This window comes from Hemicordylus capensis, chromosome 3 (assembly GCF_027244095.1).
Source record: "Hemicordylus capensis ecotype Gifberg chromosome 3, rHemCap1.1.pri, whole genome shotgun sequence".
In the NCBI taxonomy this organism is placed as follows: Eukaryota; Metazoa; Chordata; class Lepidosauria; order Squamata; family Cordylidae; genus Hemicordylus; species Hemicordylus capensis.
The window spans coordinates 44,933,492-44,953,676 of NC_069659.1; the positions used below are offsets into that span (position 1 = coordinate 44,933,492).

Here is a 20,185-nt window from a genome sequence, read left to right on the forward strand (position 1 = left end):
GCCTTGTCATCCCTTAATAAGGAATGCATAGAAGTACAAAACATTAGTGTTTCGATGTTTGGTGGTCTTTAGGAGAAGGGTGAAAAGAGAGCTGTTATTTCTCTAATGTTTAGAGGCTGATGGGTGTCTGTTCCTTGTTCATTTATTTTACTCTGTAGCTAGATGGCGAAGGGGAGGCTGTGTGCAAACGCACACAGGTTTCTGTGTACAAATGCAGAGCCCAATAGCATCTGTTTCTGGTCTGTAGAAGCTGTGTAGCTCTGTGTGTGTGTGTGTGTGTGTGTGTGTGTGTGTGTGTGTGTGTGTGTGTGTGTGTGTGTGTGTGTTGGAATCACTGGACTGAGGGATCTTCCTTTTTTCTTTTTTTAACTTTCCTGTACTTGATTTGCAGCTCTCTTTGCCTGCCAGATTGCTTTTTGCATCCAACACTGTTCTGGGATAGAGAGCACTCTGTCCAAAGTATGAAAAAAAGGAGCATTTGGGTTGAGAGGTGTTGTGGCAAAGGAATCAATAAACAGAGTTGGGCATTTATTGAAACCAGTTATGCTCCTTCTCCCTCCCTCAGTCCCGCCCTTGGCCTTTTTTTAGAGCTGACCATTTGTGGAACAGGAAACGTCAGAGCTCTGAGCTGCTGCGGGCCCCTACTCAGTGGAATAATTTCCTTTCAGGCTGTCCCGTTATCTTTTAGTTGGCAGGACGTCCCCCTCCCTCCCTGCTCTGAAACCCCTCTCTTTGCCTCTCCCGCACCCGAACATCTCTCAAATTCACTCTCACACACACTTTTCTGCCAAAAAAAATCCATCCTCCACCCCCCTCCCCAGCTAACTTCCTTCCAGCATTTCCTGAGCTGGATAATCCCAGGATTTGTAAAAACAGGGGAAAGGGGAGAGCAAGCAAGAGTGCCGTAATGTAGGAAACCCGTTCCTTGTTCTTCTAACATTGTCCGAAGGCTGGAGCACAAAAAAAGAGGAGGGAGGGTTTGGTTTTAAAAGTAGTGGTGCATAGACTTGCCTGATTCTCCCTTATCCCATCACTTGGTATTTTTTTCTCTCTCTTTCCTTTTATAAGTTCATGGAAGAAAGGATTTCGAGTGTCTGCTCTCTGCTTTCTGAAGAACCCAGCGAGATCCAGCTTGATTTAATTTGACTGCCAGCTTGGTTTGGCTTTGGAGGTTCCTGGGACCCAACGGCAAGAAAGTGAGAAGCTCAGCAAACATCTGCCCTCTGTGGCCAGTTTCACTGGAGACATTGGTTCACCATCATCCACCTCCCTCCAAAGAGAACCCTTCTGAACTTGGGCTATGATCTCTCTGCTGCTGCCTGCTGGAGATCTCCGTATTGTCCTGACCTCTCCCTCCAGCAGCAGCTCAGCATCTGGTGGAGATTAATGTGGATATATCCAGCAGGAGGTTCTTCTGGACTTTTCATGTTGTTGACTGAAAACAGGGCAAAGGCAGCGAAGGTCTGAGGAGAAGGGGAAAATTTTGCACTTGTCTGGTGCAAAACGAGGGGGGTGGGGGGGAAAGGAAGGAGGGGGCAAGCCTCTTTTGGGAACTAACTCATGAAGAACAAGGGAGGAAAGCCGAAACTCAAGAGGAAAGGAGCCACGAACGTATTCGGCTGTGATCTGACGGAATATCTGGAGAGCTCTGGACAAGATGGTAATACAAATGGCCTCTTCATTTCTTACTTTGTCTAATGATGGGTCTATTGGGGTTCATTTTGGCTGGGAGGAATAAAAGTCCACCTTATTTTGATTAACAGTTGTGAAACATGGAATTACTTTATTTGGTGTTAATACGGGGACAGGGAGGATGCCTTGTTCATCAGGAGTGAACATCCAAAATGTGATTAGTTAAGTTAAATGCTTTGTTGTGGGGCAGAGAAAGGAATATGTATGTAGGACCTCCAACTTCATGCATAAGTGAGAGATGAGTAATATGTCTCCTACCTTGGAGTAGTGCAAAGGAGGCTGTGAGATTCCCATTTCGGATTTGGTCTTTTGAAGTCTGTGTGCTTTTCTTTTCCTGCACTGAGTGTGAGGTTGAACTAGGAGGCATCTAAGGACTGTTCCTACTCTAACATTCTGTGAACTGAGCTTCCACTGACATTACAGATGTTGCTGACTGCAACTCCCATTATTCTCAGCCAAAGGCCATTACAGCAGGGGATGATGGGATCTGTAGTCAACACCATCTGGGAATCCCTGTTACAGGGAACACTGCACAGGAGTGGCTCTTGGGACACAGTAAGGTCTCCATAATGTTCTTACTTGAAAGACAGGCCTGAGAGAAGAAGTTGGAATAACGTGGGAGCAGCAGCCAGGACTTCCTGTATTTCTTCCTAGATACTCATACCCATGAGAAACTCTTAGCAACTCATACTGTGATCTGTTTTCTCAGATGAGCATATGGTGTGTCAGACAGTGGGAGGTGTCAGTGCCAATTTGGCTTTGAAATGAATGGCCAGAGATGAAGAGCAAAACAGTTTATCTTTCTTAAAAGTGGGCTGGGTGATGAGACATATTGCTGAGTCTTTGGAGGGCAGAAGGAAGTTGTTGGTTTTTTTTGCTTGGAAACTATATACTTGAAGAGAAACGACTGAGGATTTCTCTCCTCCTATTGCCATCTGTGCCAGCGTAACATTCCAAGTATAAATGTATTTGGTTTCTTAAAACTCAGACTTTCCAGGGCAAGGCGGTTCCTTTAAGGCATTTATTCAATCATGTGTACTCATTTAAACGTCAAGGTCTTCTGCTGTTAACACAGCGATATGGCCTGCCAGAGTGCATAGTGTTGTTCTCTTGTTCCCTCTCTTACACATGTGCATGCTTCTGGTCATTGCACAAAGCATATTATCATAGATCGGTTGTAATACAAAGCTTCATGCCTTGAGCAAATGTGCACAACATCAGTGGGCAAGCATAGCCGTAGGCATTGCAACTGGTGCTGAATGCAGCCACGTCTGGACTGCAGCTTTTAAAAAAGATTTGGCTATGTACAGCAACAGTGCATGCAGGCCAGTTTGCCCAGCACAGGAAAAGCTATGAATGGGTATGTGTGAATAGCAGTGGGAAATATCAGTTATTCAAGATGAGGCCTGCCCAACCTATGGCTCACTGATCCAAACACAGCCCATCAGCCCTGTCTATGTCCAGGGGCATAGCCACCATTGGACACGGGAGGACAAATGTTCCTGGGCCACTGAGGTCTCAGGGGTCCACCATAGTTCCCCTTGCCCCTCTCCCGCAACCAGCTGGATAATGAAGCCCTTGCTAGCTGGAAGCACAATATGCAGCCATTTGCCCACTTCCAGCCAGCAAGTGCTTTGTTCACTGGCTGGGTGTTCTTACTCTCCCGCACTCCAAATGAGGGAGAGAAAGCACCCAGTTGGTGAACAAAGCGCTCGCCAGCTGGGAGAAAGAGACATGGTCCATGGGTCCTTTCCATCCAGTGAACATTTTTGGTGAACAAAGCATCGTTTGGCTGGGAAGGACTGAAGGGCCATGAACCCACCAACCACCAGGTGTTGGCCACACCCCCTCAGCATGAATCTGATGCTAGCACAAGGGGCATGGGCAGGGTGGGCATGTGGGGATGGTGGGCACTGTTGGCAAGCCCACTACATGACTGCGTAGATCCTTGGGTGTCACCCTCCCCCAACCCGCACTTTCCGGATTTCTCAATCCCAGGCAGGCAGCAAAAACAAGGTTTACTAGGCTGCCATAAATGGCTGGTAAGCTGCATTTGAATTGGTGGGTCACAAGCTGTGCAGCGTTTATATCCTATTCTATTCTAAAGCAAATCTTGTTTCTAGAAACAAGAAGCCAGCTTTAATTGATTATGAAAAAATGGTGTGATGGGATCCTATATATCTACAACATGAGGACTTTGCCAACAGCTTTTTTTAAGTCTGCCAGCTTAGTGTGTTGTGAGGAACAGAATGGGTAAAAGTGAGTTCCTCTTCATGTTGTTTGTTGAATAGCCCGTCCCATTGGCTAGCAATATATAATGAAAGACTCTGTTATAGGAGCCTATAGAAGAATGTGAGTTAGATCATAGGGTGTAGGTTAAATCATAAGGATAACAAACAGCAGAAGATATGTGGGAGTTTTTATTCCTTTGTTCTTTGGCAATGCAAGGAGGTGGAATAATATTAAAAGCCAACTCTATCTCTAGGAAGCTGTGAGGGCAGACTGGTGTCAAATATCAGTGCTGTGAGTCTTGCAGTCCTACATACCTCCCTAACTGGAACTTCTAACTTGAAATTACATCAATTATAACAAGGAACAAGCTATCAGTCGGTATTCCTTATTCAAATATTTCCCTTCAATAGGGACCAGGTTGAAGACAAACATTTGCTATCTGTGATAGGTGTTCACTTCTCTGCCGAGAGGATGAGCACAATGATGGATCTGACAATTGCTCAATTGTAGGAAGGGATTTAAGATGGTCTTGTTTCTTCAAGGAAACACAGGGGACAGTGTGTACTTCCTGTTTGCAGTGGGGCCACGTGAGAACTGATTTATTCCAAATGTACTTGGAAGGAGCCATACATGTACTATATATGTGTGAGGAGGTTGTCATCAAGTCATATTGGGTTTTCTTTATGCGTGCACATACACACTTTGCTCTACTTTCCTGTGGTGTTGATTTGTGCTGTGAACCTTCCAACTCTTGTTACAATTTAGGAACATAGGAATATTATACTGAGTCAGTCCATTGGTCCATCTGTCTCAACATCATAAGAACATAAGAACAGCCCTGCTGGATCAGGCCCAAGGCCCATCTAGTCCAGCATCCTGTTTCGCAGAGTGGCCCACCAGATGCTGCTGGAAGCCACAGACAGGAGTTGAGGGTGTGCCCTCTCACCTACCATTACTCCCCTGCAACTGGTACTCAGAGGCATCCTGCCTTTGAGGCTGGAGGTGGCCCACAGCCCTCCGACTAGTAGCCATTGATAGATCTCTCCTCCATGAAGTCATCCAAACCCCTCTTAAAGCCATCCAGGTTGTTGGCTGTCACCACATACTGTGGCAGAGAGTTCCACAAGTGGATCACGCGTTGTGTGAAAAAATACTTCCGTTTGTTGGTCCTAGACCTCCTGGCAATCAATTTCATGGAGTGACCCCTGGTTCTAGTGTTGTGTGAGAGGGAAAAGAATTTCTCTCTCTCCACTTTCTCCACACCATGCATGATTTTATAGACCTCTATCATGTCTCCCCGCAGTCGTCTTTTTTCTAAACTAAAAAGCCCCAGGTGTTGTAGTCTTGCCTCATAAGAAAGGTGCTCTAGGCCCCTGATCATCTTGGTTGCCCTCTTCTCTACCTTCTCCAGTTCAACAATGTCCTTTTAAAGATGTGGTGACCAGAATTGTACGCAGTACTCCAAGTGTGGTCGCACCATAGTTTTGTATAAGGGCATTATAATATTAGCCATTTGATTTTTCAATCCCCTTCCTAATGATCCCTAGCATGGAATTTGCCTTTTTCACAGCTGCCGCACACTGAGTCGACACTTTCAATGAACTGTCCACCACAACCCTAAGATCCCTCTTCTGGTCAGTCACCGACACCTCGGATCCCATCAGCATGTACTTGAAGTTGGGGTTTTTCGTCCCAATGTGGATCACTTTACACTTGCTAACATTGAACCGCATTTGCAATTTTGTCGCCCACTCCCCCAGTTTGGAGAGATCCTTTTGGAGCTGCTCACAATCCGTTTTGGATTTCACTACCCGGAAGAGTTTGGTATCATCTGCGAATTTGGCCACATTGCTGCTTACCCCTGCTTCTAGATCATTTATGAATAAATTAAAAAGCACTGGTCCCAGTACAGTTTTTCCAGACAGTTTAGAACATCATCCCTTGTCTTCTATCTGACTCAGCTATCTGACTCAGCTCTCTAGCCTCCATCCCTAAAAAGCCTGGTTCAGGAACAGGTATATGCTCAGTATCCTCTGCCATGAAGACAGATGCAAAGAACTCATTCAGCTTCTCTGTAACCTCCATATCCTCCTTAATAATCCCTTTCACTCCCTCATTGTCTAATGGTCCAACTGCCTCCCTGGCAGGTTTCCTGCTTCTGATGTACTTAAAGAAGTTTTTGTTATTCCCCTTGATACTTTTGGCTAAATGTTCCTCAAACTCTCTTTTTGCCTCCCTTATTGTCACCTTGCATTTCTTTTGCCAGAGTTTGTGTTCCTTTCTGTTCTCTTCATTTGGACAGGCCTTCCAATTTCGGAAGGAAGTCTTCTTCGCTTTTATGGCTTCCTTGACGGTACCTGTTAGCCATGCTGGCATCCTCCTGGACTTAATGGTACCTTTCCTCCTTTTGGGTATACAATCTAACTGGGCTTCTAGTATTGCGGTTTTGAGTAAACTCCATGCACTCTGGAGCAAAGTGACTCTTGATTTTCCCCCTCAGCTTTCTTTTCACCATACTCCTCATTTTGGAGAAGTCATCAATCATCTCCTCTGATTGGCAGTGGCTCTGCCGAGTTTCAGGTGTGGATCTTTCCCAGCCTTAGATGGAATGTCAGAGATTGAACCGGGGATCCTCTGCATACAAAGCACAGGCTCTACCTAGGGTTGCCAGGTCCAGTGGAGAAAAAAGTCGATATCCATCACCAAAAAAGTAGAAACAGAAGATGGTTTTCACTAAAAAAAAAAAAAAAAAAAAAGTCTCCTCCTTGCGTAACACTTGCATATGTTTATTGGTATTATATATGCATATTTTGATTAAAAAATTGGATAATCTGAGAATAAATACAGCTAATCTCTGTGAAGCTGATGACCAAGGTGGGCTGTATGTCTCCTCAGTCTGCTGTCTAGGTGCAGAGTTCTCAAAGCCCCTGTAAACTCCTCACCTGGTCAGATTTGCCACACAGACAGCCCTCTGTCCCATCCCCCCCCCCCACTGCCACAGTTCACCCAGCTTGCTCTCCTCCAGCCAGGCCAGCAGCTTCACCTCTTGGCTCAAGGCAAGGTAGATAGTTAGCTACCAAGCCAGCCTCTTTGCATGCTAGCACAGAGGTGCATGCACAGTCCCTCACTTGCTTGCTGTTCTGTACAACTACAGACATGTATAGACCACTTTTCAACAGAAGGTTTCACAGTAGTTTTCAAATAAAAATAAATAATGAGATGCTCGGCTCTCCCCAAAGGGCTCACATCCTAAAAAGAAATGTATGGTAACACCAGCGTCAGTGGCTGAAGGAATGCTGTGCTGGGGTTGGAGAGGACCAGTTGTTCTCCCCATGCTAAATAGAAGAGATTCAACCACCACTAAAAGGTGCATTTTTACTCAGTTAGCAGGGGTAGCTGCTAACTGTGTAGGGTTACTTAGCTAAGTGCTAACTTCTCATTGCCACCACCACATGAAGGAAGCAAGTTGTACCTGCCGGGCCCACCTATCTGTGCTCCTATATCACATGCCTCTGCAACCTGCCACTGAAGCACAATCTCCTCTCTGGTTTCCCCACTGGATGAATGGTCAGTAGGCTACCGGCAGGGGAAGGAGACAAAGGAGGAGAAGCTGCTCAGGAGAGAAAAATGTTCTGAGCCAACAAAATGTTCCAGCTGCTCCCCAGAACTTTGAACACCACAAAATATGCAAAAGAGGTTGTATGGTCCCCCTAATTTCTATTCCTCCTAATGCGCAAAAAAAAAAAAGTCATTTGGTCCCCATAGTCACATGTTCTTGATAAAGTTCCCTAGTTGGCAACCTTTGCTCCACCACTGAACCACAGCTCCTTAGAGAAGGCCACTGACTAGCTCTAAGATTAGAAGAGTGCTCCCCACTAAAAAGAATAGCTAGATGTAGTCTAGCTAGATCTGTGCAGCTTTCTTACCCCAGGCTCATCTCTTTGCAATCACCCATGGCTTATGTAAAGGGCTAAGGAGGGGAGCGAACAGTGCTCTTAGAGCTGCTTATTTTTTAGCTGAGATTTCAGCCAAATCTTTGCATGCTTGCCACTAAAGGACAAATGTTGCTTTTGCTCTTACTCTGGGGATTGTTGAACTTTTCCATGGTGAGTCTCTGTAAGAAAATATGAAACTGGTTGAGCCAAACAATATATGGGAGGGTTGCTCCTGACTAGGGATGTGCATGAATCTATTTTTTTTCCTATTTGATTTGTACCCAAATTGAATCATCACTAATTTTGGAGGGGTCCGAATCTGTTCCCCCCACATCACCCCAGATTCAATTTGCATCCAAATCAATCCAAATCTCAATTGATTTGGGGGCAAAAGAGGGGTTCTGGGGCAAAAGAGTTGGGTGGGTGGTATTGCCCAATGGGTGGAAGCTACCCTTTGAAATTTGAAGAATTTCAAAGAAATTGGCCAAAGGGGTGATTTTAACAAATTTCTGTAGTTTGAGCATCTTTAAGCTTTTCCCCATAGAGAATAATGGGGATTTCAGCAGCGCCATAACTCCACGTGAGGGGCACCAGGGTGGCTCAGAGTTGGGTGGGTGGATGTAAGTGCCCATTGGGTGGAAGGAAGCTACCACCCAAATTTCAAAAAAATTGAGCAAAGGGGTGCTTTTAAACAAATTTCTGATTTTGAAATTGGCCAAAGGGGTGCTTTTAAACAAACTTCCCCACTGGGAGTGATGTGGATTTCAGTGGTTCTGAGAGCAGATTCTTTGGTGCAAAGTGATAGTGGATTATCTTGTCATTCATCATTTTGCACCAAAGATGATAAATGAGCAAAGATGATCAAAGATGTTCATTCATCTTCTTTGGTGCAAAATGATGAATGAACTAAGGATCCACTATCATTGTCCACCCTGGTGCCCCCTACCCTGTTGCCACACCCTGGTGCCCCCAAAGGGGTGTTAAAATCACCCCCTTGCCCAATTTCTTGGAAATTTGGGTGGTAGCTTCCTTCCACCCATTGGGCACTACCACCCAATCCACTGTGACCACAAAATGGAGGTCTAAATCTTTGAACTATTTTGGGTCAGAGTCTGGGTAATTTCTTTTGTACCCAAATCTGGGCAATTGAGCTCAGGGGCGATTTGTTCTGTCTACAAATTGCCCGAATCAGCTAGATTCGGGTACAAATCACTTCGTACCTGAATCAATTTGTACATCCCTACTCCTAACTTTTTCATTGGCAGATTGAAGAAAAGATGAGAAGATCAGGCCTGTGAAGGACACACACTAATATAAATTGTACTTTGCACCTCTGCAGATTCTGCATTGCTATTGTCATACCTTACTCATTGGGAATGGGCTAATGGAAGCATTAGGGCCTCCCCTAACAACTTGGTGTTCCTCCACAGGTTGTGTGCAGACCAGTGTCCCCTGTAATAGGAATTCCCTGATGTCATTGATTACAACTCTCATCACCTACAGCCTCAGTGGCCTTTGGCTAGGGATTATGGGAATTGTGGTCAACAAAATCTGGGAATCGGACACTGGTGCAGACCATCATCCTATTCCACTCTTTCTTTCTTTCTTTCTTTCTTTCTTTCTTTCTTTCTTTCTTTCTTTCTTTCTTTCTTTCTTTCTTATTGGGCATCTGCAGACATTATGCAGAACCTCAGTTAATGCCAAGCTGCATGTGGCATCTTGGTTGTGCATGCTCCTCTCTCCCATTCCCACATGTCCATTTCCTTTCCAGGTTATGTAAAGACACAATTGGTTGTGATATTTGAACCCACCAGTATCAGCTTATTCTAAACTACTTGCTCCAGAAAACCCAAGCACTGAAATTCACTTCAATCCTCGTGCTCAGATCTCGGGTTCTCTGAAGCAAGGGGCTTGAAGAGGCTGAGATTGGTGAGTTTGAATGTTGTGACCTATTTTACCTTTTTCTAACCTGGAAAAGAAGTAGATGCTCATGTGGGGATGGGAGCCGGGAGCGTGTGCTCCCGAGGCAGAGGGATGTTGTGCAGAGCTTGGTGTTAACAGAGTTAACCCACCCAATGTTTCTTTCCCCTTTCATCTACATTATTATTTAATGTCTTGCATTGTGAAGATCTCCGCTTGTAAGATGTACAGCTTGTAGTCTATGAGCTAGGGGTCTAAAATTGGGTTGATTGGTACATTTTGAGTGAATAAACAAGGTAGTGTTTTTCGGATTGCTTATATCCCTTGTAGAATTATTATCCATGATGGCCTTTGTTAATGAGTAGCTTTCACCCAAAAATATTTCTTATTGTTTAAGAAATAGCTTTAAAATGCATAATAAGCAACGGTGACCATATGGTGGCCAAACAATTTTACTAATCCAACATTTTCTATTTGAAGTAACCAATGCTGTTCTCATGAGCAGCCTAACCCAGGCTAGGGCAGTCCAGCCTGCGTTAGGCTGCTCATGTGCAGTGCCAGAATCCATCCATATCCCAGCGCTGACCGCCCACTTAACCCCACTTTTAAGCCTGGCCTTCAGCCGAGGTTATGGGCACAGGGAGTGTGTGTATACTTGGCCTGCTTGCAGCCCAAGAGCACATAGAAGCAGCCTCCTAGAGTGCCCATCTCACAGGGGTATCCCCCAATGCACTGCGCTTGTCATGTGGTGCATTGTGGAATATGTCATCCCAGCCTCCAGAGTTCCGGGCTGCTTGGCGCAGCATGGATCGTCTTGGATCCTGGACACGCTCCCAGCAGCAGACTGCTGCTCGCCTGGAGGGGGAAGGTAAGTTGGCAAAGCCTCCCCCCACTGCCCACCCACCCGGTCGTGTGAATAGTGTCACAGACTGGCAGTTAAACATGAAAAAAAAAAAGCTTTCCCATGGCAATATTTATTATTTAATTAGTATTTTGAAATCACTAATATATAGAAAACACTCAAAAATCACAGCATTTCTGTAGAAATTCATAGGAAACAGCAAACTTTCAAGTAAAGTTGTGCTTTCGAGTTGGTGTTGGCTCCTGGTGACCACGGAGCCATGTGGTTTTCTTTGGTAGAATACTGGAGGGGTTTACCATTGCTATCTCCCACGCAGTATGAGATGATAACTTTCAGCATCTTCCTATATCTCTGCTGCTCAATATAGTTGTTTCCCATAGTCTGGGAAACATACCAGCAGGGATTTGAACCAGCATCCTCTTGCTCCCTAGGCAAGTTACTTCCCCGCTGCACCAATCATAGAAGTCTTTGTCACCATCTGCCTGTTTCAAAGTCATCCTCATCTTCATCAACTTGGTTGTCACATTGCTGTACATGGCATATTGCCGTGCATGTCAAACCATTCTTCATGAAAATACATGTGAGCACAGCACAAGACTGTTTGCACCTGCAGGACATCAGTTCAGGGACTGAATCCGGAGCTGTGTGCATACCCTTCTCTGGCACTCTAGGCTAGCCTGTACAAGTCTTAAGTGCAGAACATTTGCCACAGCCAGAAAAGGCACTAACTTTGATTCTGTTGTGTGGCAAGGTTGTTGTAGTAACTGAGTATGAATCTTGTTACATCAGCTGAACACCTTACACCAGACTACAAGCATTTGGGGCTGGCTTTAACATTCAGGTTAGAAGTGATGTTAATGTAATGCCAGACAATGTAGAGCCCTATCCTACGGTTGATGTTCCTGCAACTTCGATAGCTACAGCGTTGGAAGTGCTGTGCCAAGCTGTCCAAATTAAGGATGCGTTGTGTCTGACTGCAATACCAGTTGTCCTCAGTCAGACAATGTATGCTAGAGCTGTAGAAAAAGCCTGGAAGCACACAGAGCAATTTAAATATATCATGTTGTGATTGGGGGAATTTCACACAACGTGTGTTCTCTTAAGTATTATAAGGAAGCGCTTTGTAGATGCAGTCTTAGAGACATCTGCATTGAATCAGAGGTTTTTTTCACGACTGTGTTTTTGCAACTACTGTTGCATTAAACATAGTATTTGAAAGCTGGCAATACAATTGTAAGGTGCGTCTGCACAAGTTGACGTATGGAGCCTGCATGTGATTGCTGTGGGATACTTTCATCATTTGGCTGCAGGAAGCCCATGCGCAAGACAGGATGCTGTGCAAGAGTCAATAGTATTTATCCATACATTAAAGGACAACATTTCTGAAAAGCAGTATGGAAGCATAATGTGTAACAGTACGTTAGCACATGTGGACAGCTTGTTTGAACAATACACGAAGCACATGGAAATGAATCTCATTTCCTACCACAGAATCAACTCTCAGAAGAACACCTCAGACATTGAAAACAACAAAACCTAGTGCCTTATGGGCTTGTTGTTTTGGGGGTGGTTGGCATCCTATGTGCACTACACCACAACCCACTCTTGGCCACCCTGGTGCCTCCCAAGTGGAGTAATGGGGCTGCTGAAATTCCCCATTATTCCTTATGGGGGGGAAGCATAAAGACGTGCAAACCTCAGAAAGAAATTAAAAATCACTCGTTTCACCAATTTATTTGAAATCTGGGTGGTAGCAGGCACCCATTGGGGCACTACCACCTGACTCACTCTTCTGCCCCTGAAACCCCCTTTCTGCCCAAAATCTGCCACAAAGACATGCCAACTTCATTAAAAACAAAACAAAACACCCCTTTGCCCAATTTCTTTGAAATCTGGTTGATAGCTTCCTTGCACCCATTGGGCACTACCACCCACCACAAATCGCTCTGGGCCCCCCTGGTGCCCCCCTGGGGAGTTATAACTAAGGCTGATGAAATCTCCATTATTCCCTATGGGAAAGAGCTTAAAGATGCGCAAATTTCAAAAAATTGTTAAAAATCACCCCTTTGCCCAATTTCTTTGAAATATGGGTGGTAGCTTCCTTGCACCCATTGAGCCTACCACCCAGCCCACTCTTTTGCACCCAGAACCCCTTTTGTTGCCCCGAATTGATTCAGATTAAGAAAATTCAGGTGCAAATCGAATCTAGGGAGATCCGAACCCATAACAAATCGGGGGTGATTCGATTCAGGTACAAACTGAATTAAAAAATTGATTCTTGCACATACCTAATGTTAACCAGCCATTCTTTTCAACCATTTAGAACAGAGCGAGGGTTTTTTGGCAGGAGGCAAGTTGTAGCTTGACAACAAAAGTCTTTTCTAACAGTGCAAATAGTCCAGTAATGGGAAACACACACCGATGGAGGATGCAAAGTTCCTGTCATGATAATCACATCTGTATTATGCCAGGAGGAGGATTTGTGGCAGTGGTGAAGCCTCCACATGTAAAGTAGCAGGGGCAGAGAGTGCTATTTTGGAGGTGTGGCATTATTTTGCCTATAAATAATGTCGCCATCACTGTCATCCCAGCAGTACAAATGCCTGGGCATTGTCCTGCATTGCAACCGCAATACTCAGTGTGACTCCACAGTGGGCTGGTTCTCATGACTGAAAGCTGGGTAGGAGACACATCAAGCCAGGCTCCACCCCTGTGCACATTACTGAGAAATAGTTGTGTGTTGGCAAAAATCGGGAGAGGAGGAGGAGGCAAAATTGTCTGCTAGCTGTGGTCTGGGTAGGGTGGTGGTGGCTGATCTGCATCATGTACCCAGCACTGTATCAAGAGTGGAGGGGGAGAAGCACATCCCACGCTGCCCTACCCAGATTGCAACTTGCACACAATTGCTTTCCCCTCTTCCTACCTCAGTTTTTGCCATCGCATGACTGTTCCTTGGGAGTACACCCAGGGCTTGGAGTCTGGCTGGATTCTCCTCTTAGCCAGTGGGATTCATCCAGGCCTCCCGATAGTCTACCTGAGTCTTTTACACACAGCATGTTTTTCCGCGGGTTTACTGGGAGGCTTTACTGCAAACTTGAATTGTCCCCAAAAATCGACGCAAATATTTTATTTATTTGTTTGTTTGTTTATACCTTTTATACCACGCTCTTCCTCCAAGGAGCCCAGAGCGGTGTACTACATACTTCGGTTTCTCCTCACAACAACCCTGTGAAGTAGGTTAGGCTGAGAGAGAAGTGACTGGCCCAGAGTCACCCAGCTAGTATCATGGCTGAACGGGGATTTGAACTCGGGTCTCCCCGGTCCTAGTCCAGCACTCTAGCCACTACACCATGCTGGCTCCTTATAGTGGATTTTTAAATAGTGGATTTTTAAAACGCTGAATATAAATTGGATTACACTCTCAACATGCAGTGAAGAACCCGAATTGTATGTGAACTGCTCCCCGATAACTCGCTGGGACTTTGGGGTAAATCTGGCTGATATGTGAACGTACCCCCTCCATTCCAGAGGAGATGTGAGTTAAAGGGCTTTAAAAGTCCCATGTGAAAAGCTTCCTGGACCTTCTCTAGGAAGAGGGGGAAAAAACCACTCAATCCAGGCATCAGCAGAAATGAAAAGGAAACTGGGTTTCATGCTGTTTACTGCATGAAACTTTTGTTCTTTGTCCCAATGAACAAAGATACTTTCTGTGGAGCCTGCAGTTTGCTAGGAGAGGCTCTCTTCTGAGCCAAACTGCAAACCTGCTGTCCAGATGTGGATTTGGGTTGTCTGTACAGTATCATATGTTTTCTGCCCTCTGCATGCTTTTGCCTGTATTTGCATATGCTTTTATGATAGTGTGGTGTGTTCTTCTCCAGATACATGTGTGTGTGGAATGGAAGGAGCATGTTTTGATTTTTGATATTTTCCTGTGCCTACATATGTTTGCTGATATAATTGGCTTCTTGCGTGCATAAGCCTGGAGACAGACATGGGTAAATTCAGCAGTGAGTGCTCTGTGACTTGCCACAATTGTGACAGACATATATCCTTTTGCTCAGTTCTGGCAAGGATAAAGCTTGGGGAAACCTCCTCCCTGCCATGTTTCATTTGCACAGTGCTGTTGGACTGGCCATTATGTGAAGCACAAAGCTACTTCCCCCTTCTCTGAACAGAGCTACAGTATGCACAGTGATGATTGGCTAGCACCCGTGCAAATCAGGGAGCCACTCATTTCAAAGTGTCTAGAGAGGGAGAGAGTGGGGAAGAGAGAGAACGCTGCTGAACAAACTGTGTAAACAGTTAAGTACAGCAGTTATTTGAAGGTGGGGGGGCCCCCTCAAAGGTTGTGGTGGGTCCCCTCAAAACAAGTGGGCTGCTTGCCTGTTGACCTTATCCCCATGCTTCAGCCCGTGTTCACTCAAGAGTCAGGTACATATGTTGGTACAGGAGCAAAGAGAGGGAGGAGCAAGGCTGGTTCTAAAGCAAAAAAACCTCAACACCCCCAAACATCCCCACCTCTATTTTCATGCCTGCCTTTCTCTGGCCTAAATGATGTGCTTTTGACATTTACAAGTTGAGGACTCATGATTGATGGGGTGAGGAGGGTTCCACCTACGATTTTGGACACTTTTATATTCTGTTTTCCTTATTTGCGGGACTGCACTAGAGGGCAATAATTGTGCCATGGTGCTACGAAGCTCGGGTTCCAGGCCAGCTGTGTAGCTTGCTGTAGATTCATCCCCTGAACTCCTCATATAGTACGTGTTGCTGGCTAGTGGAGTTTAAAGCCTTCCTTCCCATGTCATGTTGGAGACTTTAAGGTTGTTCACACATTTTGCCTAAGGACACGGAGGGCTGGGGGGGGGGGAGGAGGAGAGGCATGCTTGTTCCTACCTTCCCCCACACGACCACTGCTCCTGCCCTGTTCACCGTGCCACACTCTCACACGATTGCTGCTGCATGAGTAGTGTGGCATGAGAGAGGTGTGGTGGGGAGGATGCCCATCTGTCAAGAATCCCACAATGCACTACACAAGAAGTGTGGAGCATTGTAGACATTTCAGAGGCTGGAATTTCCACCGGAATATCCAGAGGCACTCCTTCCCCTGGCCTCAATGGTAGCAATGGCTGCTGGTAGCCCATGTTCCCACACAACCAGGAGGTGGGGTAGGAGGGTGTGCGTGCATCCTCCTACCTCACTTTTGGCCTGGGTAAAAAACCTGGGCTACCTGGAGGAGGAGCGTTGGGATTGGGACTGATCCTGGCACTTTTAATGACTAGGTCTACGCGGGTAGGGCGGTGCCAGCCTGGGTAGACCTGGTTGTGTGAATGACCTCTTTATCTATAGCAAGTTGCAGAATGCTCCCCGTGCTGTATCACTCAGGTTTGGGACTGAGGGCATTTTTACCCCCCACCTCCCTGCACTGGGGGAAACTGGGGGTAAGGGGATACACACAAAGCTTATTCATCTACAGAACATATGTTAGGCTGCATACAGATGTGCCTTCAAGCAGGAATGGGTGTGAGTTTTTCTACTGGGAGGCAAAGTCTGCTTTTCCTCCGCTTTCTTCCTGAAGTAGTAAATATATGGTCTCCAGATCCAACTGTCCAACATTCCACCCCATGCATCTGGCAGGCTGACCACTTTGTTTTTGTTTTCAAGCACCTCCTTGCACTTTAAAGACTGCTCTGTGAAAGGATGGCCATGTGTCTGGTTAAATGACAGAGGTCAACTGACTGAACAGCCAATCATCACAATGTATTGCCTCGATCCAGAAAAGATGTGTGGGAAAGGGAATGTGGCTTCATGAGTGACCCAAGCACTGCTGTTCAAATGAGGATGCAGCAGACAGACAGCAGAAATGGGTTCCCCCTGAGCTTGATCTGGAAGAGAAAGTCCCAAATATGGTAACTATGCTTCCAAAACATAGGGTCACAGTTGTGCCACACTGGAGGAAAACAAACACACACCCGTCCCCTAATTTGCAAAAGCTTCTTGCCTAGTCACTTCAGAAATGTGGCTATTTACAAGCCTGCTCTAATTAGTGCATAAGGATCAAAGGATTTAATATGTGGACTGCTTGGTGATATTCAGGGTGCAGACATTAATCTGGAGGCTTGTGTGTTCCTGAATCTCCATAGTTGTATGAAGGCCTCTCTTCAATCTCAGCACAGGAACAGAGGAAGGAAAGTTATAACAACAGAAAATGCTTCCTGCCCTCTTCTCTTCCACTAGCAGCGTTTTGAGAGAGATTCAGAGACGGGCTACCTCAAAGGGAAAACTGACAAGCCCTGCCAATCACAGCCCTGTATTAACACTGATAGCACAGAGAGCTGAAGCCATCTGCTTGCTGTGGTTCCTTCGCTGTCCTTTCTTGTCTGAGATTATGTTTTGATTATTTCCTAAATCTGCTGCTTGCTTCTTGGGAGCTGCGGCTTACGGTCGCTGCTGTTGAACATTCGCCTTGCTCTTGTAGCTCTCTGCTTTGTAGCTGCATTTCCTTCTGCAAACTTTTGTATTTCGCCATGCTGCACCCTGCTTTACGTTTCCCTCAGCAATCATTGCGTTGGGTGCATTCTTGTTTGAACGCCTCAGCCTGCTTTCCCTCCTCCAGGGCTCCTACGAATCACATGTTTCCATTTGATTTGAACCAGATTTTACAGAAGGCACATTTTTCAAAGAAATTCTCTCTTTCTCCCCCCCCCGCCCCACTTCTCTTCAATGGTTTCTTGAAGCAGTTACAAGCTGAGGGGGATGTTTTGGAGTATACAAGATGTTTTAGCTGTGAAACAAAGCAGAGGCAGTCTGGCTGAATGAAGGCAGATATGTAAAGGGCCCAAAATAAGAGGAATAGGGTGCTTTGTGGCCACATTTCATTTTCTAGGCTTGAGTTCAAAGTGATTTGAGGTTTTACCCAGGGGATCCCCCAAATACAACTTTTTTGGATGTCAGATATTTTGTTGCAGTAAGTGACTACAGATGTTGGAAAAGCTCTCCCCATATTGTGGATTTATATATATTCACATATTTTCATTTTTAAGAGCTGATTCACACATCATGTATACCACTTGCTTTCTTGATGACTCATAGCTGCTTGTGTGAACAAAGCCCTTTGAAAATTGTTGCATTTGACCTGATGGGCAGTAATGTGAAAGTTATGTCCATAATATCTGATCTGCAGTGGCTCATTCACACATGGAATGCATTGCATTATTCTACAGCCAACAGGGGATCAAAATGTATGTACGGACCAGCCCCCAAAGTGCTTCTAAAACTTTAAGAGCTGTGAAAGAGATGTTAAGCCAGTGATCCTCTGATCCTGAAACAACAATCCTAGCAGGGATGTAAAAAACATTCCAGTTAAAGGTACATATTCACAATAAAGCTATGGAATTCTTGGCCACAAGATGTGGTAATGGCCACTAGCTTAGATGGCTTTAATAAGGGATATGAAAAAGAGAGGGAGAGGGAGACAGGGAGACGCGAGAAACTGGCATGCTTTTTAGAGAAGTATTGTAGCTTAGTGGGAGAGCTTCTGCTCTACATTCAGAAAGACCCAGGTTCAATACCTGGCATTTCCAGGTCGACCTGGGCAATACCCATTGGAAACCTTGGAGAGCCCCTGCCAATCCGTGTGGACAATACAGGTGGCCCTCATTATTTGAAGGGGTTCTGTTCTCGCCTATAGGCACAAATATGGAAATCACAAATAATGAAATCTTATCCTGATGGGAATCCAGGGGTTAGGCCAAAAGAGCAGAAATAAAGGGAATAAAGCACAGTACTGCTCTCCAGGCTTCCAGCAAAGCCCCCCCCCCAACCCACAAATCCTCCACCGCCCATTGAGGTCATCTGAGGAGGTCCGTCTCCAGTTACCGCCAACTAATTTGGTGGCTACACAGAGACAGGCCTTCTCTGTCGCTGCCCCAAGATTGTGGAATGCGCTCCCTGCTGAGATACAATCCTCCCCAACTCTGACAATTTTCAAAAAACACCTGAAAACCCATCTTTTCGCCCACGCTTTCTCAGCTTCCTAATTGTAAACTGCCCAGAGATGAAAGTTTGGGGTGGTATACAAATTTGATAGATAAATAAATGAACAAACAAACAAATAAAATTCCTACCATGCTGCAAACTCGCAGTCGGAAATGACATTGGAAGTCATTTCCGACCACCCAGGAATAGGCGGGTTCTGCCTTTTTTAAAACCACGAATAAAGAAACTGGTCTCTTAGACCTAACTACAGATACATGAAACCACAATCTGCAAGACTGGATAATGAGGGCTACCTGTACTGAGGTAGATGGGCCATTTGTCCGACTTGGCATAATATAACATCCTGTATAAATTCACAGAGGAGAAGGCTATCAATCATGGATACTACTCATGATGCTAAGTGGAATTTTCAGGCTCAGGAGCCATTCTCCACTGAATATAAATTACTGTGGAAGAGGCAACATTTATTTATTTATTTTTACATTTATATTCTGCTCTTTCTCCAAGGAGCCCAGAGCCATGTACATGGTTATGTTTATCCTCACAACAACCCTGTGAGGTAGGTTAGGCTGAAAGATAAGTGCCTGGCCCAGAGTCACCCACTGAGTTTTGTGATTGAATGGGGATTTGAACTCAGGTCTCCCAAGTCATAGTCCAACAATAACCACCACACCATGCTTTTATGCCCTGTTTGTTGCGGGCTTCATCTTAGATTGTTAACCTGAGATCTGTACAAAACCAAAACCCATACAGCAGGCCTGGACAAATTTTATTTGGATCTAGGAGCTAGTTCCAAAATTTAAGAGCCAGACAATGGACACTGGACAAAAATTCCAGGCTTAGTGATGGACATTATGGCTGGAGAGGGTAAATGGGGGCTTCTCTTTATCCCCTTCACAAGTAATGTACTTAGAACAGAAACAAGGACAAATAAAATATTTTATTAAATGGCTGCCTCTGAATATCCTAGTCTAGGTGCCACAGTTAAATTTCTAGGCACCATGGCTCCCTGGTGCCAGGGATTTGTGAAGCCCTACCATACAGTGTTGATTAGTTCTTCTGACCCAGTTACTTTATCTTCAGAGAAAACACACTTATCTGCAACACTGATTTTGGTGTCAAACCTTTTTCTCTCCCCACTTCCTCTGCATCCCCTCCCTTTCAGTCTCAAATATTTTGCCTTTCCCTTCACAATATGAATAGTGTAGATCTATGTTATCAGTGCAAGATATCGAGATTAGCATACATAAAATGTAAATTGTTTTGCATTGCATTTCTAAAAATAAAACTGCCATTTGTTTTCATATTTAACGGAATAACATTCTCTTTAACTCATCCAAAAACGCAGCAGTTTTCCAGATTAGTACACGTGCAATGTGGGAAACACTTTGGAGAGATTTTCTTCACACTGTTGGGGCCCAACATGCTGCTGAATACAAAGATTATGGTTTATAGGTTTGGACGGACCATGAAAACAGTCTGAGGTCTCCATCACAAACCTGATGCAGAAAAACTATGATTCAGTCTCATGTTTCCCCCACTCCTT

The 20,185-nt window shown here is 45.1% G+C and overlaps 1 protein-coding gene across 1 annotated transcript in view; it reads left to right on the plus strand.

The window, feature by feature from the left end:
- Positions 1-1,528: 1,528 nt before the first annotated feature.
- The window catches only part of ARHGAP31 (Rho GTPase activating protein 31), a 131,028-nt gene continuing 112,371 nt past the window's right edge, over positions 1,529-20,185 (plus strand). Inside the window, exon 1 of the mRNA XM_053312902.1 lies at positions 1,529-1,660. Within this exon, the coding sequence (XP_053168877.1) occupies positions 1,561-1,660 (100 nt within the window). The 5' untranslated portion in view covers positions 1,529-1,560. The remainder of the gene's footprint in view (positions 1,661-20,185) is intronic.